We start from the raw sequence: 23,616 nt of genomic DNA on the forward strand, positions 1-23,616 counted from the left end.
GAGGAACCTAACTGATAAATATAGAAAGTGGTTAATGTTTTCATAGAAAGAGATATAATTATAAGAAATCAGTTTTTTTTTTAAGTTGGTCTAGTGGCAAAAAAAAAGGTAATATGCCAAATAATAGTAAAAACAACTATTATCAATGATTCTAAATTAATAATATTGATGATACTTATATTTTTCAAAGAGGCAAGTAGCAGGTACATGACAAGTACCAAGTAATTTTACCCAACCGTACCTCAAACTCTGATTTTAAAGACGTTTCCCTTCAGAATGAGCTGATTGTTAGTAACCACTAACTACCAACAATTAATATTTATACAAGGTGCAACAGAAAATATTTTGCGGTCCAATTAAATAATTAGACTTAAGCTTTTACTGTATTTATAAATTCTGAAAGCTTCACATGTTGAGACATTTGTTGTGGCCTTCACGTTTAAGATATGTAATTGTCATTGTCTTGAGTTGTAAATTTGTGACAACATACAATCTGACTAGGTGACACAGCTGTGCTTTTTTGTTTATATAGGTCAAAAATTGTGCTAAGTCATTTTCAAGACAACTATTGCATTTGGGTTAAATCAATTTCAGATTTGAAAATTGATTTTAATTTTTAAAAATATTTCATTTTTAATTTAGTAAACAAGTATACTAAAAGAAGCTGTAAATCTAAATGTTTGTAGTATATGTATTGTTTTTGTTTTGTTAGTTTAGTAACCAAGAGAAGAAATAAAGTGCGAACATAATATGCCATTTAAACTAATACCACATTTGTTGACAAAAAAGAAAAAAAACTTATACCACATTTGTCTTTGACAGCGAAAAAATAAAAAAATTATATCACCTTTCTACATTTAAGTACACATATTCTTTTTCTAATAAATTATATAAATGTATAGATTAACCAATATTTTAAAAAAAAAATTAAAAATTAAAAAGTTGAAATCTAGATTGATCTTTTGGTTCAAACTTTATTTTATTTTTAATTGGTAATTATAAAAAGTTCATGCATCCACAACCGAAGAGTTTACCAAATCACGAAAGGCCGATTTGACTAATCAGCTAGAGTATTTCACACATATGGAACAAAATGAAAGACACAAAACTAAAGGAACTATAAATATTTTGGAAATAAATGGATTCTTTGAATTCAAACATGATTTATTTTACTGAAAGAAGGTTAATGAGCATTTTCGAGTATGCAAAGATTTGGAGGTATAGGACGCTATAGATAGCTGTGCTAAAACTGCAGCTTTTAATTCTAGGCATGTGCTATAAGGGTATAGGGGACGAACCAGCGTCTTGAAGAGAACTTGTATGCTGGATTATATGATACTCTGTCTAATGCTAACCTAGACTGCGGTTTCCAGTTGAGGTATCCCAACCTGAATCTAAAAACTCTACCCAGGTGATGACCTGTAAAAACAGAGGCATGAGGCAGTAGTGCATCATGCATATCAGATTTAATATGATCTACATTAGATGGCACTTTTTGCATTTGAATGGAGTCATTAGCTCCTTTGCTAGTGTGAGCATCTTGGATTTTGTTCTTTTGTCTTTTTTATATTTCCTCTGTCCGTCTTCCAGCTGAGATAGACTATTGTTTTGAGCGATTTCCAAGTGTTTTGGGTTCCTTTTAAGCCCTCTCTTCATACGACAAAAATAGGTATTTGAAGCAATATTTTTACATATTTTAATACTTAAGTTTCACTTGTTTAATTTTTCTCGATGAAAGGTGGATATTGCGGGTCATTTTCAATGGATCAAAGCCACTAATAAGCACTCAGACTTGCGTCTGGTTTGAAAGAAAATCCGCTACCAGACTCAGTTTTTTTTTTCTTATAGCTTTATTCGTTTTCTTTGTCCAATAGTGGAAAGGAATGCCATAGACTTGTATTGAAAATGTAAGTAGGCTGGAAACATTTTTGAGATTACTGGCTCTCATCGCTGGATGAGGAACATCCATTTCGTAAAATTGAAGGAGATTTGTTGAGGATAATAAGGATGCCACTTTCATTATTGAAACGGACGGATGGCATGTAGTGCCCATATCTCTTTATGTGAATCTCTTTGTGACGTTCTAGTGTTAAAGAAAGAACTCAACTAGAGTCTTAATTTTTGGATGCTGGGATTGTAACTCTCCCATTATAAGGTAAATTTCTTTTCTCTACTGGAGCAGCAATGTCTAATTTTGGGATACAGACCGATGGTTTTTGTCTACGGTGATTGGGAGCCTCTGTCCATTTCCTCTTCTTTTTTTTCTCTCTGGTGTAATGGTGATTCATGAGGGTAAGCACCTAAGGTGCAGCAAAATATTGAAAGGAAGAAAACTTCAAACAAAATGTACCAAGATAAAAGACCACTAACCGGTATGCAATAGATGAAAACAAATAAAATTTCACTACAAAGTCAGGGGCGGTCCAAAGCATAGTGAAATGAAACATTGGCTTAAGGCCCTAATTTAATTTTTTTCTAAAAAATTACATTGAAAAAAGCTCACGAATTTGTAAAAAAAAATCTGTTAAAAACTTACTAAAAATGTTTATGGCCTTCAACATCTCAGGGACGTCTCTGTACAAAGTATAAGACCAAAGCAGAGATCTCAATGAATAGCAATAGTAAACGTATTAGAAAGAGGATCTAAAAACATCTTAGGAGGGAGGTAACAGTAGTAGAAACCACTTAATCATCGACACTACCACAAGCCCCCATTTAACTCAGTAGGAGGGATGAGAGGGAACGAAAGGAACTCAGGGCGAGAGGGTTGACATGCAGAGAAAGGTTGGTCGGAGGTGGGAATGTGATAACAAGTATTTGTCAGGGGTGATTTGGATTTGGAAATTTTACCAAAAGTAGTAAAAATGGATAGATAAATTTTACTATGGACAAAAGAGAAAACAAAAATTACCTAGGAGAATGTGCATGGAAAAAAAATTTGGTATAATTTTTCATCATATATATATATATTTGAAATCTAAATTTATATAAATAAATTTTGAGTTGAAATCATAACATGAATTTAATGTTGAGACAAACACAAATCGATCCAATCGATAATGAAATCAACCGAATTCAACCCATCAAATCAAAGTATGTTGAAAATCCTACATCAATATAATATATATATATATATATAACATAAACATTACATAAATTATATGAATTGATTTGCTCACATTAAATAATTTAAGTTGGAGTTTTATATAGAATTCATTATAGAGTGTTAGGGATATTAATCAAGGACCTGGACCGTGGGCCTGGTCCGTAAAGGTTTTATGTGGTGCGGAATTAGACCTTCATTTGGTAAGCCCGTAAAATTGCGGGCCTTACGGGATGGGCTAGAAACCACTTAATCATCGACATTACCACAAGTCCCTTATTACTATGGACAAAAGAGAAAAAAAAATTACCTAGGAGAATGTGCATGGAAAAAAAATTTGGTTTAATTTTTCATCAGATATATATATTTGAAATCTAAATTTATATAAATAAATTTTGAGTTGAAATCATAACATAAATTTAATGTTAAGACAAACACAAGTCGATCCAATCGATAATGAAATCAACCGAATTCAACCCATCGAATCAAAGTATGTTGAAAATCCTACATCAATATAATATATATATATATATAACATAAACATTACATAAATTATATGAATTGATTTGCTCACATTAAATAATTTAAGTTGGAGTTTTATATAGAATTCATTATAGAGTGTTAGGGATGTTAATCAAAGACCTGGACCATAATTAATAAAATGATTTTAGCCCGAAAAAAAAAATCAAGGACCTGGACCGTGGGCATAGTCCGTAAAAGCTTTATGTGGTGCGGCATTAGACCTTCATTTGGTAAGCCCGTAAAATTGCGGGCCTTACGGGATGGGCTAAAAATGGGAGAGAGAGAGGGGGAGAGAGAGAGAGAGAGAGAGAGGAAATAAGGCGATTCAGCGTTATGGAACTCCGGTGACGGTGGTTTCAGGGTCGATGATACTTCTGGTCTCCTAAACGCCTTCGATCTGACACTGGTGGAGCTTCTTCGAGCCTTCAGAAGAACTTTGCGAACTCACTTTCCACCGAAGAACAAAATCTAGCTCCGGCCATGGGTTATTCATCGGCGGTGCATGGTTCTAGGCTCTCATGCGCTCCATGCATGTCACAGGTAAGAAAAGATTCTTGCTCTCCTGCGCTCCATGCATTGTCGGCTCTAACCAATTATTTCAGCTTTCAGGCAGGTTTTCTTCTTAAATCCAGCACCGGAGCTTCTCCTTCGCTGCATACATGGTCGTCCGACAATGAATCATGTCACCACTTCCTCCTGAATCATGTTTTAAAGTGTCCATGAGCCATATGCCCGTTTGTAATTTTATGTCCCGATATCCAATCCGCAAAGGCCTACATATTTTGTTGTATGGGTTTGGTCAGCCATTTTAAAGACCGCAGTCCGCGCGAACTAGATCCGCTGTGACCCGCTCGAAGACGAGCTCGCTGCAGTAAAAAAGTGTTCTAAATTATAAGAAAAGTTCATATGAATAAAGTGACAAGAAAGTTTTGTTTTTTTTTTTTGAAAAACAGTTGTTTAATTTATGCTTGAAATGGGTACTGATTGAATGAAGTAAGTCGACTATGCAATCCATTCCAAAGTGCAAAACGAAGAGGATTATTTACCAACCATTTGATTGGACCTAAACCTAATCAAAAGTTATTTTCAAATAAGTGGGCTTCAATTGTTTCAAATATTAGGGGGTGTTATTGGTTTATGTACTTTAGTGGATTTGAAAATTTAATCCAAATTCAGTGTTATTGGTTATATGATTTTAAAATCCATATTTGAATCCATTGTTATTGGTTTTATGATTTATAAATAAATTTTAAAATCAAGTGTTATTCAATAGCAATGATTTCTGTATGGATTTAATTTGAAATTGTATTTGATTGGATTTTAAGGATAAAAATACAAATGAACAAATATTGAACATAACCTTGATATTTTGATTGGATTTGTATTTTTGGTTTTTTCCATTATTTTACGTATGGCATGACAAGATGAACATCAAAGCTGCTTTGATGGTTTCTTGCTGGGTTTTATGGTTCTTTTTGGTGATGATGTTGCTGTATCCTGTAGGAGCTCTTATCTGTGTATCTCTGTTGCAACGGTTCAGTTACTATAGTCACCGTCTCTAATCTATATGTCTCGGCAGTGATTCTCGGCTCCATTCAAAGGATTTGGAAGCTTTGGCTCTTCCTTCTGCATCACTTCGTTGGAAGTCACAGGGTAATATCAATGTCTATCCTCGTTTTCCTGGTTTTTCCCTCCACCGGTTCAACCCTTGGCCTTGGCTCTTCCACGCATAATGAATTCTGGTTTGTGCTGCAAGCCTGCAACCTCAATAAAGTCCAGCTTATGATGTGTCTCTGTTATTCTCCTTTGGTTCACAGTGACTTTCATCTCTTCAAGTGTTCGGTCTTATAATCTGTGTTCTGTTTTTATTGTACTTAAGCTATTTGTATATCAGTTAGTTTCCAGAGGTCACTTTTGTCTTCCGGGTTCTGGTTCCAGAGACTATTTCTTTGTTTGCTGGGTTTGACTCTATAAATTATGTGTATAACTCAGCTAGCTGTGGTTTCAAATCATGTGTACTCATGTGTACTCATTGTCATAAACACGTGCATGACAATTTCTCTACCTGTCAATATCTCATGTAGACATCTATTTGATCAACATCTCGAACAGATGTTAAATTACATTTGGCCAATATCTCATTTCTATGATAGCCTTAGAAAGATAATTGAGAAAATTTAGCCAATTCATAATGCTAACTCAATGCCTAACTTGCTTACGGTTTGAGATATTATAACAAATTTTCCAGACGCAAGCATCTTCTCTCCTAAACTCGTAGGTCTACTTATAAATCCATTTGATTCATCTATAACAATTCAGTTATTTTGATTTTGCAATTCATATCAGTAAATTCTCAAATCCACTTGTTTGATTTGAAAATCATTAGATTTATAGAAGATTTCTAAATCTAATGAGGATTTATAAATCCATTAAACTACCAGAACCAATAACCCCCACTTAGTTTCAATGTTTGGCTTCAGAAAAACAAAATCATCCGCTTTTAATATGAAAGACCAAGTTTTCTACAAGAAAAGAAAAGTTTACATTGCAAATTACAAATCAAAAGAAAAATTGTGTGTTCTACATTTTACTTGTACTAAACAACAAACTATTGGGACCAAACTTTCACAATCTCCCATCAAGGGATTGTTGAACCTAATTGATCACATGGAGATTAAAATACAGAACACAAGCGGTGTTTGCTGGATTTGAAGGCAAGAGAAGGGTAATGCAATTTGTTTTGTTATGAGAACAGTCCCGACAGAGATCTCTCAACTTATGACGGAGAATTTGGTTTATGGTAGGCTATGTAGAGTATCAAAGGAATCTGGGATATACGATGGTTGTCATGAAGGTAGGTGTGAAGAAGCTGATCAAGATGTCTGGCTTTTAACTTTTATCTCTATCATATTAGATTGTACAAAGAACTCATACTCGCAAACAAATCTCGACTCAGACTGATTCTTCAAACCGATAGTAACATGAGAATGGGATGAGAATACATTTTCAGAGAAATGAAACCACAAAGGAGAAGAGGAAGATAAAAAACATAGCAAAAGATCCGATAGTGCTACATCTTCTTCTATCAGATTCAGAAAAATCATTTTTCTACGAAAGACTAGATGCACATATAAACTCTACGTGATAATGTAAGGGAGCTGCTGCTTCTTTGCATTTACGTTTCAGTGTGATGATAAATAGAATATTATAACATGGAAATAAACTATCAGGAATGATAAGTGAAATGTTATACTAATAACTATCTTAAGAATGATAGACTCTATATTTCACTTATCCTAACAATTTGGCAATATGCAGATAGACAGCCCAAAAGTATCTGAATTTCTGAATATGGTTCCTCTTATACATAGCCTACAGAGCAGTGAGCAATGGTTGTCACTGACTAGAGAGTAACAACGAACTAGGAAAACAGTAATAAGTTTAAACCATCTGAAATTGTACTACACTGATTCAAAGTAGTAGAGAATCAAAACACAAAAAAAACGTCCAACATATCATATCTCAGTTCAAGAAAACGTCTTGAAAACTAAACCCAACGAGGTGAAATCACTGCCAACTCGAAGGCCAATAGGGATGAATCCCATAACCAGTCTTCCAATTATCCAAGTAAACAACCTGCTTCACAGCCCAGGATGACACAACCAGAGCCACAAGCATCACCAACCTCTGAACATTAACGTTCCCAACTCGAACAAGCACGTTAGTAACAAACGCCAAGAGCAACCCAACCACAGTGTACAAGAACCCCACAGCGAACCCCTCAGCTCCAAGCTGCATCCCTGATCCTTGGTAGAAGAAAACAAGCTTGTTCGGATCGTTACGATCCTGGAGAAACATAGGCATCTTCCTGATGATGTTGTGCATCGTCCCGGCCACGCTGAAGAAGTAGACGAAGATGGCGCCCGATAGCCAAAGCCTGTGGTCATGGAGAAGAGTCTCTCCTCTCAGGATCCGTTTGACGACGAACGGAGCAGCGACGACGATCATCGCTACGATGACGCTGATCTGGGGCTTGGAGAGAAGCGGCGGGCGCTGGATCGGACCTACGGTGAGTTTGGTTCGCTGCTCGACGAACTCGGCCATTGATTCGGCTAACCTAGAGAAATCGGATTGATCCATTTGTCCGGACTCGTCGGTTAGTTTCGACGTCGAGGCGGTTACGAGACGGATGTGAGGGAGAGCGTTGACGTTGAATCGCTTGAAGGAGGATTGGGACTGGGAGAACTCGATCTCGCAGAAGAAGAGTTTGTTTAGATCGGATCCGTTGTTGTTAGCGGCGAGGAAGGTGGCGGAGAGGAGGTGGAATTCGCGGCGGAGCTCTTGGAGACGGAGCTCGGTTTTGCTGTGGAGCTGAGTGGCGTCGAAGAAGACGAGGATGGAGTAAGGGCGTGGAGTTGGGGAGGAGATGAGGAATTTGGAGATTCCATGGTCGTCGAGATGGATTACGCCTGATTCGGAGTTTGATCTGAGGGAGACGAGCTCGTTGGTGAGATCTGAATCGGAATCGGGATCTGAGAAAGATGATGATGATAATGCGATTGATGATAGGGAGGATACGAGGAGTAGAAGAGATAAGAGTTTTTTATTGATCGCCATTGTCTTGTCCTCTAGGGTGAGTTCGGATTCGGAAGGAGAAGAGAAAGGTGAAAGAGGAGGTATTGCCGTTTACCAGAGAGCCTCTAGTTGGAGAAGAGGGTCTACGAAGCTCTTCATTTTGCCATCTCGCTGGTTATCCACGATGGATGGTTTTTATTGGCTAACGTATCCACGTGGGAAATTTTAATTCGTGGTCAGAATCTGCAGCTTAAGAGTTTCTCATCTTAGCTTACCACGCGGTCAAGTTTAATTAGTCGGCCATTTGATTTTCTACATCTTACCTCTCTAATTAGACTAAATATTGTCACACATGCGCCTATAGCAAAGGTATTAGTAATTACATCTAATTAGATTGCCATATAATGGAACAACTCAATAAGTCATGAAATTGGCCTTTCCATTCATGGTTTGTGCAGGATTGTGTGCAATGTGTGGAAAGCAAGTGTTGGACACTAAGATGTATAAGCAAAGCAATGTATAACCAAATCTTTTAGCTTTCACATGTTTTAGTTTCATTCCCTTTGATGTCAACTTGGGACGACTTGTCTTGTGTTATCTTGTGGTTCCTTAACGATCTCAGTGATGTACTACTATTCTCTGTTCCTGTCCGTTCCTTTTCTAGTAATAACAAAAAAAAGCTTCCCTCTTGTGTGGTGAATGGTGATCAATTAACTACGAACTGGGGTTAATGATGGTCTAATGTTTCCTATTAGCTACGTTTCTTGGGTGATCAATAATCATGATTCGTGAAGTTATATTTCGTGTAAGAAATAGATCTGAACATACAACTTCGATAAACAAAATTGAGAGTCAAAACCGGAACATGCCCATTATCAGACATGACCCAACTTGTATATGCTAAATTGAGATTTGGTTCCTTGTACCATACAAATTATACCGTCTCTTCTTGTAACTGGTTTGTTTGTTCAAAATATCTTAATAACATTAAAAGTAATAAAGGTAACAAAAGTGCTTCTGGAACTTGAGTTCCCATGTGTATCCCTCCTTGGATGGTAAGTGATAAGTGGATCTATCTTCTCCGCTTTGATTCTTTACGCATTTCTGCATAGTAGTTCTCAAGGTTCTGCTTCTCCCATAGCCTTCTCTGCACCAGATCTTCCTTTTTGTATTCATCTGACAAATCAACACATTATATTAGAATCAAATCTTTTATTCACATCTTGGTTCGGGTGTGGAGAATAGGATACCGAGATTAGTCCAGGCGTCAAGAGGCACCCCAAGTGATCTTCGTGTTAAGTAAGATGCGTCTTCCCATGAATAAGGAGCTTTCTTAACCTTATATCTCCATACCCAACTGCTGTACCATACTAGAAGCTGCACGGAAACATGAAGCTGAATCAGTGATGTTGAGAAATAGAAACGGGAGTCTGAATAATGCGGACATTCTTCAAAACATGAAACCTTGATGATAGTGTAAGGGAGGAGAACGAATCGAACACCGAGAAGATCCCAGACTGATGGTTTTTCAGCTCCTTTGATTTGTAGGTCGAGTTCGTTGCTTAGCTCTTCCTGTAGTTTCCTGCCAAAAGAAGAAACGGATATGATATAGTCCCCAAAGAGACTCACTATCATCTAACAAAAGGGCAATGGAATAAACAGAAGAGCATACTGGTCGATCTGCTTTGGACCCTTCTTCTTGCTAGATACTCCACCAGTGCGTTCGAGTTCCAAGGCCTTGAGCCTGTTTTTGTAAGCAGGAGTTCGCTTAACTGTTGCCAAAGCCTGCATCAAAACAAAGGTCCCATCATGAAAATGTTCCCAAAGTCAGTATACAGATTTGATTTTCTTATGTTTGCAAACATAAAAGTATATGAATAACATGAATGATAGGTCACACGTGCTACGTTTAATGACATGTTTATGATACCCCATAAAACTTGTTTTATTTTGACAGAGTTTGACAAAGTATATGAATAACATGATAGGCACACGTGCTACGTTAATTGACATGTTATGATACTCCATAAAACTTGATTTTGTTTAACAGAGTTATGTAATGAGGAACCCTTGTCTATGATACGTACCTCATTATACCTAGCAACGTTGTTCAGATACTGAAACGCAGACAAAACTACCAGAAGACCAACAAGAACAGCACGAGGATCCTGGAAACACATTAAGCAGTTGCGTAAATCCAAAATGCCCACTTTTGCAAGAGATATTATATAAGAAAAAAAGAAACAGAGAATAACATCTTACCGACTTATGTCCATATTTGGCTCGGTAGTATTGAGCAGTGTTGTAAAACACCTAAAACACAACGTGGTTGGTTTTAAAAAACAAGTAGAAAACAAAGAATGAAAAATGTTGGACAGACCTCACTTGGATGCTCAATAGCATAATCATACTGTGAACGCGTCTCGTTATCTTTCAATATCTGCAACGAAATAAGATTACAAACAAACAATTAAAAAATAGGACTATGTATGCAATAAGAAACTAAAAATCAACCCCATCACAACAATCTCATAGATCCATTAAAAAATTCAGACAATCAAATCAATCGCCTGATATAACGAGAACAAATTAAGGAATGGTAAGAACCTCGTAAGCAGTGGCGATTTTGACAAAGAGCTTCTTGGATTCAGGATCTGGATTCTTATCTGGATGACTAATCAATCACCAAAAACAATACAATTTAGCCGATCAAATCAAATCGAATGGAATCAAATCAAATCAAATCAAATACATACTGTTCGAGAGAAAGCTTGTAGTAAGATCTCTTTATATCCGATGCGTTTGCATCTTGAGCCACTCTGAAAATGCACACACATTAAGAGAGAGATTGAGAGATTCAAATCAAAATCTGAATTGGGAAAAAATGGTGAACCCGAGGAGAGCATAGCAATCGTCTTCGCCGCAATAAATGGCCGTCGAGGATTGGACGAACAGAGAAAGCAAAACAATAATCAGTGCCCAGCACCACCGCTCCTTTGCCGGCGGCGCCATCTCTCTCTTTCTCGCTGCGTATTGGGAGAAACTGAAATGAGAGAGAGATTTACTTTGGTATTTTTTTTATTTAGTCTTCATAATTGTAGGCTTGTAGCGTATCGTGCTAAATAATAGGATTATTTTAATAATAAAATTTAATATTACAAGCTATTTTACTTACAGTTTTTTTTAATAAAAGATATTCTATTTTACTTACAGTTTTCTTTTTGGACGATTTTGATGAAACGTCTACAAGTTATTAATAATTTAGTTTTTTTTTTCCTAAAATTTGGAAGTTTTCTTTATTCGGTTTAGTTTTTTATTTTTCTATTCTAATCTTTTAAGCATAAATTTACCTATTATCTATTTATGAAGAATTTGCATTTTATAGTGTTTCCATATGTTAACATTTTTGAAGTTTTTAAGTTGCCACCTTATTTTGTTCAATGGATTTATACATGTATTTGTTCTCTTAAATGCATTGAATTGAGATCTGGTGGGTTTCTTTCCGTATCCATTTTGTAGAGGTTTTATCTCGTTCGTCTTAGCTTTGGATATTCTTTCGAAGGATTCGATTTGGCAGCTAACTTTGACGTCTTCACTCCTCATCCATGTGCAGGGATCCTTTAATTACATTTTTCTTTTGTTCAACGATTCTTTAGTTATATGTTTGTCTTTTCTGATGACATCATTTATCTTTTTTGACGGAACAGAGAGATCGCTTCAAGGCATACTGCAAATGTTAAAAGAGTTCAAAAATGTTTCTTGTCTTGATCTCAGGTTCCGAATGGTAATTGCGAATTGAGTGGTGCGGGACAAACGGTTCAATTGCAGTGCGATTTTAACACTTATAAAAATGTATAGATATATGGTATATGTAGAGATTTTTGTTACTGTTGAATGCGGTACAGAACGGTTGAAAATATTTGAAATCACAATCTCTATAAATATGTTTATTTTTAGATGACAATGACCATATAGCCTCCGCTGAGATGGCAATTTGTTTCGCTTTCAACAAAAGTGTTCTTCCAAAAAAATATCTTAGACTTCCTCTTCTCCTCTGCTTTTTTTTTTCAACTCAGACATCAACTTTATATTTACCAAAGAGTAGATACATGATTTTACACTACACAAGTGTTGTGACCTCATTTACAAACAAATGGATTTAATATCGTCTAGGATCACTATTTAGACCACACACTACCAAATACAAAATTTTTGTTGTAATTTCATTCCAATAAACTCAAACTCCTCCTACGTTAAACTACTAATTGGGCCACACGAAAGCATTGTGCTCCATAGATGACAAACATTATCCAAAGACCAAATCTAAGGTTCACATTGGATTCCATATTTTCTTATTTTATTTTGAGCAAACACTTCTTCATATCACATGCTAGCAAAACAAAAAGCTTTAACGCATACTTTTGCAGGAAGAAACCTCAAATCCTCCTAACCAAGTTTTTTTTTTGGTAAAAGGTTAAGCTTACCATTTTCTGAAAAGAGATTACAGTGTTGTTGTTGAACAACTTATTACAAAAGGAGACAAGAGACAAAAAGAAAAGAAAAGGAAACAGAGAACATGAACATAAAAGAAAAGAAAACAGGAAACAGAGGAACAGAAGACAGAAAAACAGAGAAACACAGAAGAAGAAAAATTAAAAACCAATGTAGATAACATATATTTACCAATGTTATCTACATTGGTTATCTACATTGGTTAAAAAATCCTCCTAACCAAGTTCATACCAATTAAAAAAATTCCCTCAAAGAAATAATATTCATCTGCATTAATATTAAGAGCCACGGTTTAGGATCAAACCAATGTAGATAACATATATTTACCCATGTCTATTTGAACTAACAGACCATATCAAACACCACAGGAAGCATCGTATCATGTCTATGCCAAAGTCAGGTAACTCAATATCTAAAAATTCGAAGTTTCGAACTTGGTGGTCAAATTTGAAATCTTTGCACATGCATATAAAGAAAGGCAATACACAATTAGATACTTTAGTGTCAATTCTTTTCTTCCCAAGGTGAAATACCCATTAGATTTTCCAAGGTATCTTTTTCTTTGTACGTAGAGCTACCACATACGTTTCTTACTTTTAGTTTTACTACATAAACCTCACAAGCCACAACACAAAGCCCATTATTTCCTATTAATTCCACTAAAATGCATAACAAGATTGGCTCTCTACCGGTCAGATCCGAACCATCAGCCCGGCCAATATCCCGTCACCACTCAGTGAGCTACATTGATAGGGTCAAAGAAAGCCTCACAACAAGAGTCTCCAAATTCATATGTGCTATTTTCTTATCTCTTTTGCTATGTTTAGGCATTGTTTTTTTCATATTGTGGATCAGTCTACGTCCTCACCGACCCCGTGTCCACATCCGCGAGTTCTCTCTCCCCGGTTTGGGCAAAACCGACGGGTTCGAAACCTCTCATATAAGCTTCAAGATAACGACTCATAACCCAAACCAAAAAGTTGGTGTTTACTACGACTCCATGGAAGGATCCGTTTACTACAGAGAGAAACGGGTCGGGTCGACTAAACTTATTCACCCATTATACCAGGAGCCAAAGAACACAAGCTTGATCGAAGGAGACTTACGTGGGCCCACAATGGCGGTGAATAAGGACCGTTGGAAGGAGATGGGACGAGACAGGAATCAAGGGAAGGTTGTGTTTCGTTTGGATGTGGTCTCCGTGATACGGTTTAAGGTGTACTCGTGGCACAGTAAGATTCATAGGATGCACGCAAACTGTTATATTGAGGTCGGCTGGGATGGCATTTTGTTGAGCAGGACCAAAGACAAGAGATGTCCGGTTTATTTTACTTGACCCAATGTATCGCAATTATGATCTGAAATTATTATTTTTTTATTAATGTGATTCCAATTTGATTAGTTCAGTTCAACATATCGTCTGTATTCTAAACATTTTTATAAATGATTCCAAAAATTATCATAACAATAATGTTTCCATGTGTATTTAATTTCGGTGATAAGATCAAAAATATCGTTAGTTAATAAAATAGTCTAACAACTTTATATAAGAATATTTTTAGAATGTTTTTCTTTTAATAGTATAGACCCTATAGAATTACAAATATTATCGTAAAAATGAAAAAAAGAGATGAATATACGGAACTAGAAAATATTACATCGTTAATAAAAGTTGTCGGCAAACTCGACTATTTCTATTGCGGCAAACACAACTATTTTATCGGTTACCCAATGTCATAAATTGAAATATCTATCTTACCAGCCACTAGCTCACGTTAGTCCGTGTATAAGTGAAGGTTCATTAATTTATGGTTTATAGAGTTCGGAAATATCACATAACCATATATAAATAGTGTATATTATTGCAAACAAGTAACTGCAAGTTGATCTGCATACAATAGTACCAAACATTACAGATAAGTATATAAATTTTGCCCACTTATGACTTTAAAGATAAGTATCACATTAAACAAACAAGACTAAGGTATAATATTGGCATATTGCATTGATTTGACAATTACCTGCATACTGGAATTTTAAAAACATTGGAAATATCATGAGCATGTCTTACTCGATCGTTTCATCATCGTTCCATCAAACATTTAAGCATTTTACTTTAAAAAACAACAAAGTAATTAATTGCATGTGGGTTTTTATGGTATAACTTTTTTTGCATGTGGTTTATGAGAAAAAAATATTTGCATGTGGGCAGAACATGGGAATTTCCAAAATGATAGAAAATGTTACCAGGTTGTGCTTATATGTCAGTGTTAAGAAAATCCTAGGCAGTAACTATACGCTGTGTGAAAAATTAGCCACTGCCCAGATTATTCAGAGTTTAGGTGGAGTTAGACAATAACAAATTATTGAATAATTTCATTAATTTAAGATATTTTAGTTTTGAGTATAATTATAAAAAAATTGATCAAAAGGAAAAGTATAATTGTAAAGTAAAATGTTTTGATGAATTTACCAAAATTAGATATAAAAACAAAAATAATAAAAAGTTGTAGATTTTCACTAACATTATTACTTAATTTAACAATTTAAATAGCATAAACCGATTTAAATTATATAGATATGTTTATAGCCGGTTTAAACTAATTTTAGATCAATTTAAATTGATTTATAATAGTTTAAGCTGATTTAGAACAATTTAACTTTTAACCTATTTAAAAACAATTATGATTTTAGAACTATGATATATGTAATCGCATTAACTGAAGCATACTGTAGTTTTCTTTTCGTTGCTAAAAGCTATTATGGATTATTTTACTTGAATTGGAAACAAGTAAATAACACAAAAAACCTAATAAACCAAAAAAAAAAAATCGAAAGTTTCACAGAAACCGTAGCCATCGGCAAGATCTGAAACTTTTAGAGACGAAACACCAACAATAGAAAAATATATACAACAGAAAAATACAATATTTTAATAAAGAGAAACAATATAAAAGACACATATGAAACGATATAAACGTTAACGAAACAGAAAAAGGTTAAAAGCAAAAGAAATTAAATCACTAAACTAATCCACCAAAATCGAAAAGCTTCCAGCCTCCACAATATTCCCAAGTAATATGTAAAAACGCCGTAAGAGAACGAAAACTAGTCAGAATCGGATGAACAGAAAAAAAAAAAGAACTTACCCTAGAAGAAAATCAATTCATGGTTAACTTGATGAGTTTCTTTTTGATTCTTCTAACTCTTAAAACCAGCAGGTACCTATATAAATCAAAGGCCCACTGATAAAACTTTATGGTTTAAATTAAAGCCGATAGGGAGGGAGCAAATAACAGTGCGGCATGTTTCAGTTTCTCGCCACTTGCCAAAAGTTGATTAGTCTATTTTGTCTTGTCCTCCATCTGCATGCAATCACTTTCTATCTCTCTCCAATTCTTCTTCTCCTATATATTGACTAGAAATCTTGCACACACACTTAATAATCCCCAAACATCTCCAAAAAACCCCCAAAACTTTTCAAAATCAACAAAACACCCCACACATAAAAATGAGAAATAATTTCGTCCCTGTAACTCTCTCCTTCCTCACCATCATCATCCTCCTAACTCCATCAACCGCAGAACAAGAACCATCCTTTGTCTCCCCCGTCGACCAACTCCTCAACAAAACCAGCTCATGGCTCCACTTCCCGACCAAATTCAACCAACCAAAAATCGAACTAACAACCTCGACAATCATCGCCGCCGTACTCTCTTTCATCGCCGCATCGATCTCAAGCGCCGGAGGAATCGGCGGCGGAGGCTTATACGTTCCGATAATGACGATCGTCGCCGGACTCGATCTGAAAACAGCTTCGAGCTTCTCAGCTTTCATGGTCACGGGAGGATCCGTGGCCAACGTGGGATGCAACCTCTTCGTGAGAAACCCTAAAGCCGGAGGCAAGACCATGATCGACTTCGACTTAGCTCTGCTTCTTGAGCCGTGTATGCTTCTCGGAGTTAGCGTCGGAGTGATCTGTAACCTCGTGTTCCCGAACTGGCTTATAACGAGTCTCTTCGCCGTGTTTCTTGCGTGGTCGACGGTGAAGACGTTTGGAAACGGGGTTCATTACTGGAGGTTGGAGTCGGAGATGGTGAAGATCAGAGAATCGAGACGAGTGGGAGAAGATGATGAGGATGAGATTGAGAGTGTGAAGTTGCCTCTTTTGGGAGATTGTGATGAGAGACCGAAGAGGTTTCCATGGATGAAGCTTGGCGTTTTGGTGGTTATTTGGCTATCTTACTTTGCTGTTTATCTTCTTCGCGGAAACAAATACGGCGAGGTAATTGATCAATTTCAAATTTTATTAATTAGTATTTAATCCGTTTGGTAATACTATAAGTTATTTTAGTTATAAATTGATATTAAAATAATATTTTCTGTATAAAAGTATTTCTGGATAGAATTTAATAAATAGAAAATGTGAAAAATTAATACAAGTATTACTGTTAGTATGTGTTAATAATTTAGACCAAAAAATGTGTTAATAATGAAAAGCAAGAAAGGTAAAAAGGGGTTGCAACTTTGCAGAAATAATATAATCCAGGAATCAAATTATTTGGTAATCATGACTATAATTTATGTGTTATTATTGTGTTTGTTTCCACTAGATTGAATTTTAAGTTTGAAGACTTGTAGATTTAAGTTCACTAATACTTCTAAATCTATTTTTATTGGAAGATAATTTTCTTACCATAAAAGGAAAAAACTATGAATCAGAATGGCATGTCAGGAATAGACTAACAAAAGGATGGAATATAATTACTTTAGTAATAACTGTGTAAGATATCAAATCAAAATTTTGTTTTAACTAGGTTAGTATATATACAGTAGTTGTAATAGTTAGAGATTCTACAGCGAAAGTAAAAGTGCAAAAATTTGATCAAGAATGGTTGGCGTGTCTATAAGTTGGTAATTAGGTTATAAAAAATTAGGTGAGATTTAGAGCCTGAATGGTGTAACCGCAGCGGTTGCGGTTGCGGTTGCGGGAGTTTGTAGGTGCGGGTGGTTGCGATTTTAAGCGTTTTCTAGAGATTTGTACGACTGGTACAGCTGTTAGAAATTGTTGCGTTTGCGGGACTCTTATGATTGGTAAACTACCAAACGCAACATCTGTTAAATAATAATTTAACAATATTTACATTTTATGTAATTATAAAAATATTAAAAATTATAATAATATGATAAATATAAAATTTATATTTATAAAATCATATTATTCAATTTTAAAAATTTATAGAAAATATTTTAGTTTTGAATTTTTATAATATAAATTGAAATATAATATGAATACATTTTACGATTTCTATTATTTCAATTAAAAATTTTTATTGGATATTTTTAGTATTTTTATTTATTTATTCTGTTTTTAAAGAAAAAAATTTACCCTCCCGCAACCGCAAACGCTAGCTGGAACCAGCTTTTGATTTTAAAAGGTTTGGAGCGGTTTGAAGCGATTTGTAGCGTTTTCTGTGATTGTTTTGAAATGCCAACAACCGCTATAAACCGCAAAAGCTGCGTTTGTGGATGGTAGCGGAAAAACCGGTCAGCCCCTTAAGTAAGCTAAGGATAAATGAGAAGTGAATTAAAACACGTTTGAATATTGGTCTCATCTACCCTCAGACCTCAGTCATGCCATGTCTTTTAGTTGGAAATCACGTGTGAAGATGCTTTGAAAATTAACGATAGAGAATTTAATAGCGATGGCGAACGCGAACTTGTTCACGTGAAGACAGGTCATCATCAATAATGTGGTTTCTAGATTTTGGTCTTGTACTAAGGAAAGTTCGTGTCTTTTTCTTCCTGAGATCTTCGTCAAGATTTTTGCACTTTTTAAACTTCCCTTAACCTTCCAGGGATACTTGGGCCACTTTTTTCTGTTTACTTTTAAAGAAAAAGGCAAATTCTTGATACAAAATATATATTTTCAAAGTGACGTAAATATTTAAAAATCGGGAAAATCGTATAAAAAACCCTCAAAATGTCACTTACTAGCACTTTAAACCTTGAAGTTTTTTCACTAACACTTTTAACCTTCAAAGTGACATTTGTATCATAAAAAACCTCCAAAGCAATAAGGTGACCGGTTCAGCAGGTAATTTTTCAAAAATAATTATTTAATTAATAAAATAAAAAAATAAAAAAATAAAAACTCCAAAATAAATAAAAATCGAAACTTTTAATAAAATTTAAGAAAATGAAAAAATAAAATAAAAATAATTTTTTTTAGAAAATTAAATAAATAATTTTCTAAAATATTAATAAAATTAAATAACTAAAAATTAATAATAAATAAGATTAAATTTAAATAGAGAATAACTAAATAAAAAGTTCACAAATTTTTTAAAATATAGAAAATAGAAAATTCAAAATTCAAATTCATTAGTGGCGATGATGGTTTCTCACATAACCATTAATAATGACGATAATTGTCATAAATCCAATGATAGTTTCCAACATCATCATTGAAAATGACAAAAAAAAAACTTTTTCAAACTTTTGAATTTTTCATTTTTCTGAATATATGAATTTTTATTTTTCTGTTTTTTTTTAATTTGATCTCATTTATTTTTGAATTTTAATTTTCTAAATATAATTTAGAAATCTAAATATAATTTATAAAATTAATTAATATTTAGAAAATTAAAATTCAAAAATAATGAGATCAAATTAAAAAAACAGAAAAATAAAAAATTCATATATTTTTTTAAAAATGAAAATTCAAAAGTTTGAAAAAGTTTTTTTTTGTCATTTTCAACGATGATGTTGGAAACTATCATTGGAGATATGTCAATTATCTTCATTGTTAATGGTTATGTGAGAAACCATCATCGTCACTAATGAATTTTGAATTTTATATTTTCCATATTTTTAAAAATTTTGTGAACTTTTTATTTAGTTATTCTCTATTTAAATTTAATCTTATTTATTATTAATTTTTTGGTTTTTTTATTTTATTAATATTTTAGAAAATTATTTATTTTTAAAATATTTATTTAATTTTCTAAAAAAATATATATTTTTATTTTTTTATTTTCTTATATCTTATAAAAATTTCGATTTTTATTTATTTTGGAGTTTTTATTTATTTATTTTGTTTATTTTATTAATTAAATAATTATTTTTTGGAAAATTACCTGTTGAACCGGTCAACTTATTGCTTTGGAGGTTTTTTATGATACAAATGTCACTTTGAAAGTTAAAAGTGTTAGTGAAAAAACTTCAAAGTTTAAAGTGCTAGTAAATGACACTTTGAGGGTTTTTTATACGATTTTCCCTTTAAAAATCCATGAAAACAAACAAATTTCATCAAAATCTTGATACTGAAAAAAATTCCATAAAAAATCTAGACACTTAAACAATCCATCTTGATTTTTTTCCTGTGATTTTCCATTAGGAAAGACTTCATTTTCTCATCATATATTTATGTTTTTATTTTTCGAAGTTCAGTTTTCTAGACAATCTTGATGTGTACTAAATAATGACCACTCACTCTCTTTTTTTTGGGTAGAATTTACAGTTGAGTATTGTGCAATTTTACAGTCTAATTAAATATTTAGAGAAACAATATGACAATGTGTACTACAAACTTAATAACTTCGATAATCTGCATTTGCAGGGGATCATATCGATCGAGCCATGTGGCATCACGTACTGGCTCCTCTCATCAACTCAAATCCCACTCACACTCTTCTTCACTCTTTGGATCTGCTTAAGTGACAATGTTCAAGGCAACCAGTGTTCAGATCACCATGTCTCAGTAAAGGTTTGCTTTACAACAACTCCAGCAAAACTTGATTAGTTTTCGAAAAGACATATGACTGATTAAAATCTGAAAGAACTTTGCACATGCAGGACGTAGAAGATTTGAGATCATATGATGGAGGAAGAGCAAACAAATGTATGTTTCCTGTAATGGCTCTACTAGCTGGAGTTTTAGGAGGTGTTTTTGGTATTGGAGGCGGTATGCTCATTAGCCCTCTCCTCCTCCAAGTTGGCATCGCTCCCGAGGTGATTTATGAGTTCTTGGCTCTGTCAAAATGAGTCTTCCTTTTGCTAGATTAAGTATAAAGAATCTCTATTTTTTGCTAGATCTCAAGTTAAAAGACTGGTTTTGTTTTATTGTAGGTAACTGCAGCGACATGTTCTTTCATGGTTCTGTTTTCATCCACAATGTCTGCTATTCAATACTTGTTACTAGGCATGGAACATACCGGAACCGCTTGTTTATTTGCGATTTTATGTTTTGTGGCATCACTCGTTGGACTAATGGTGGTTCAAAAGGTAATAACTCAGTTCGGAAGGGCTTCGATCATAGTGTTCTCCGTTGGTATTGTCATGGCATTGAGTATTGTGTTGATGACAAGCTATGGAGCCCTTGACGTTTGGAATGATTTTGTCTCTGGTCGTTACATGGGGTTTAAATTACCTTGTTGAGACTAACCAAATAAAGTTTTGGTTAATAGTCATAATAGATGTGTTTATCCATCATGTTCTATCATGATTTTGTGTTGCTCTTTATTTTATTTTTGTATGAATTTAAGAAATATTCAGAATGCACATCTCGTGCATTCGAATATATGGTCCAAAGAAAAAAGTTGTGTTGTAATCTTGTAGTCATGTAGACTGAAATAATCATATCAAATTTTATGCATTTTTAAAATAATTTTACGGCCACAACTAAGTATACCTACTTAAAACTTGATCTCTAAGATAACTATATATTTTTTAAAGTTTACTCATAAAAACAGAAATGTCACACATTAGTCTAACACTAAAAGGATTCATGCATACAGAAACAGAAGTCACTATATGTAGTACTAAATCCATGAAAGCATAAGCTTCCGGCCCTATAAAAACAAATTATTTTGATCAATTATTTACAATATTTCCAGTATCACAGGCTCTCAAAAATTTTTGTGCTTCCAGCACATGTTGTCTTAAGCTTCCTCAGGGCCTGGTCTGATTCCAACAGCTGCGCATGCGAACAAACGGTTAATGTCTTGATAATGCTGCTTCTACTTTAGTTTTCCTAAGACCTCAATTATATTATTGATAAGTTAATTTCTTACGTGTCACACACGTTGATTTTAATAGTGGTTAATTACAGTATTATCTTTAATAAATCAAATATATCTAATTACTTTTATTACATGTAATAATTAGATATATTTGATTTATTAAAGGTACTACTATAATTATAAAATACTACATGTTAGCTACCATATAATACTTTTATTACTTTAATAAATCAAATATATCTAATTACTTTAGGAGTTATACTGTAGCCATAAAATATTACATATTGGCTACCATTTTTCACAAATACACTCAATCAAGGGCCTTACCTTCCATAAGACGGATGAAGCGAGAGTTTTAGGCCACAAAAAAAAATTAAACTTTTGAGACCACATTTTCAAAGTATTATTATCATTGAGTGGTTAGAAAAAAATAGTTTTGGACTTTTTATTTCAAGTATTTTCTTTCATGTATTGTGTTTTTTTTCTTAGACTTTCGAACGTTTCCCCTTTATTTCATTTTGACATTGTATTTATCTTTTGTTTTTGGACAATTTATTTTGTTATTTCTTTTGTTTCTATTTTTGTTATTTAATGTTTCAAATAATTACTAAAATGCAATGTTTTATTTGTTGAAAACACTAAATATTATATAGAAAGAATCAATTACTAGTCTGATATTCACGTAATATTTTGATACAGAAATAAACAAAAATACTAGTATGTATTCTTTTAAAAAGTATTAGATATATAATATATGTTGATAAATAACATAAGCCACTATTTATGAATAAGTTTTAGGCCACTAAATATTTCGGGACGGCACTGACTCAATCAATATTACCGTAACATTTGGTATCCAAAATCAGATGTATAATGAAAATAACATAATATTATTTAAAATGAATCAACATATTATTACAATATAAATTACAAAATTATTAAAAATAAAAAATTAATAAATTATTATAATGTATTCAATTTATAATTGTTATAATGTCTTAAGAACCTCTCAAAAACATCCCTTTTATCTTCTCTTTACTGGTTTAGTTGTAGAAAGAAAAGTTAAATTTAATTAACTAATTAAATTCTATTAAAAACTGAATATTTTGCTTTTTGGAAAACCCAAATGAGTTTTTAATCGTTGGTGGTGCTCTAAGCATACTTGGCTATTCATACACGTTGGGCTAAAACTTTATTTTAAAGTTTTTCAACAATGTTTAATTTTGGGCCATTTTTATAATTGAATCGTTGGACTTTCAACCATTTGTTTCCTTGTCCATTTTGGACTTTTAAATGGATTATAAGTCATAAATGTTAAAAACCAATAATACAAACTAAAATTAAAATCCTAAACGTAAGCAAAAAAATGGAAAAGGAAACCCGTAAATAGTTGTTTGTATTTGATTGTATTGTATTGTTTTCTATATTTCCATTGTAATGTGTTACATTTTATTATTTAAATAAAATATTGCAGTTGAAAAAAAAAAAAAAGGAAACCCGTTAATAGGTAAACTACTAGTCGATAAAAAAAGAGTGAGTTACCTTAAGAGACACATTTTTCTTTTTTTTGTCGTAATAAGACACTTGTTGCTGGAGGCACACATTATCCTCTTTCACTCTGTGTGTTTGTACACAACTACCCTTTTCGCTTGGTTAAGGAAACTCAAGGCTAGTTAGCTTTTTTTTTAAATGCTTTCTATTTTGTGGGGACCAATTTTCTTTTTGTTTTTTTATGTGATTGTTTTCAAAAACTAAAGTATGAAATAAATAATTTTGATATAATAAGCTATAACTTTTTATCTTCTACATTTTAAGATCCATTTTCATATATATATATATATATATATATATATATATATATATAAGAATGCATGTATATAA

The 23,616-nt window shown here is 33.4% G+C and overlaps 4 protein-coding genes across 4 annotated transcripts; 2 read left to right on the forward strand and 2 right to left on the reverse strand.

Annotated features, from left to right (window-relative positions):
* Positions 1–7,047: 7,047 nt before the first annotated feature.
* On the reverse strand, positions 7,048–8,334 carry LOC108813712 (probable dolichyl-diphosphooligosaccharide--protein glycosyltransferase subunit 3B). The gene has a single exon (XM_018586343.2). The coding sequence runs from the start codon at positions 8,240–8,242 to the stop codon at positions 7,193–7,195; it is 1,050 nt and encodes a 349-aa protein (XP_018441845.2). The 5' UTR covers positions 8,243–8,334; the 3' UTR covers positions 7,048–7,192.
* A 716-nt stretch (positions 8,335–9,050) lies between these two features.
* LOC108806784 (chaperone protein dnaJ 50) lies at positions 9,051–11,281 on the reverse strand. Its single transcript, XM_018578975.2, has 10 exons — positions 11,094–11,281; positions 10,957–11,019; positions 10,808–10,874; positions 10,581–10,640; positions 10,463–10,513; positions 10,288–10,368; positions 9,873–9,985; positions 9,665–9,782; positions 9,451–9,577; positions 9,051–9,376 (listed from the first exon to the last, which is right to left on the reverse strand). The coding sequence occupies exons 1-10, from the start codon at positions 11,210–11,212 to the stop codon at positions 9,273–9,275; spliced, it is 903 nt and encodes a 300-aa protein (XP_018434477.1). The 5' UTR covers positions 11,213–11,281; the 3' UTR covers positions 9,051–9,272.
* A 2,048-nt stretch (positions 11,282–13,329) lies between these two features.
* Positions 13,330–14,177, forward strand: LOC108809958 (NDR1/HIN1-like protein 26). Its single transcript, XM_018582088.2, has one exon. The coding sequence runs from the start codon at positions 13,377–13,379 to the stop codon at positions 14,046–14,048; it is 672 nt and encodes a 223-aa protein (XP_018437590.1). The 5' UTR covers positions 13,330–13,376; the 3' UTR covers positions 14,049–14,177.
* Positions 14,178–16,073: 1,896 nt separating this feature from the next.
* LOC108807437 (sulfite exporter TauE/SafE family protein 2) lies at positions 16,074–21,368 on the forward strand. Its single transcript, XM_056989854.1, has 4 exons — positions 16,074–16,997; positions 20,334–20,480; positions 20,570–20,725; positions 20,843–21,368. Exons 1-4 carry the CDS (start codon positions 16,224–16,226, stop codon positions 21,149–21,151), a joined length of 1,386 nt encoding a protein of 461 aa, XP_056845834.1. The 5' UTR covers positions 16,074–16,223; the 3' UTR covers positions 21,152–21,368.
* Positions 21,369–23,616: the final 2,248 nt, after the last annotated feature.

Source organism: Raphanus sativus, chromosome 6 (genome assembly GCF_000801105.2).
Source record: "Raphanus sativus cultivar WK10039 chromosome 6, ASM80110v3, whole genome shotgun sequence".
Lineage (NCBI taxonomy): Eukaryota > Viridiplantae > Streptophyta > Magnoliopsida > Brassicales > Brassicaceae > Raphanus > Raphanus sativus.

What these genes read in the sequence shown, in the direction of transcription:
- LOC108813712 (XM_018586343.2), bottom strand. Translation starts at nt 8,242, where the DNA reads ATGGCGATCAATAAAAAACTCTTATCTCTTCTACTCCTCGTATCCTCC.
- LOC108806784 (XM_018578975.2), bottom strand. Translation starts at nt 11,212, where the DNA reads ATGGCGCCGCCGGCAAAGGAGCGGTGGTGCTGGGCACTGATTATTGTT. An exon ending in TACAAGCTTTCTCTCGAACA is followed by an intron (nt 10,875 to 10,956) that starts GTATGTATTTGA and finishes GTGATTGATTAG; the next exon opens with TCATCCAGATAAGAATCCAG. An exon ending in CTATTGAGCATCCAAGTGAG is followed by an intron (nt 10,514 to 10,580) that starts GTCTGTCCAACA and finishes GTTGTGTTTTAG; the next exon opens with GTGTTTTACAACACTGCTCA.
- LOC108809958 (XM_018582088.2), top strand. Translation starts at nt 13,377, where the DNA reads ATGCATAACAAGATTGGCTCTCTACCGGTCAGATCCGAACCATCAGCC.
- LOC108807437 (XM_056989854.1), top strand. Translation starts at nt 16,224, where the DNA reads ATGAGAAATAATTTCGTCCCTGTAACTCTCTCCTTCCTCACCATCATC. An exon ending in GCGGAAACAAATACGGCGAG is followed by an intron (nt 16,998 to 20,333) that starts GTAATTGATCAA and finishes CTGCATTTGCAG; the next exon opens with GGGATCATATCGATCGAGCC. An exon ending in AAGTTGGCATCGCTCCCGAG is followed by an intron (nt 20,726 to 20,842) that starts GTGATTTATGAG and finishes GTTTTATTGTAG; the next exon opens with GTAACTGCAGCGACATGTTC.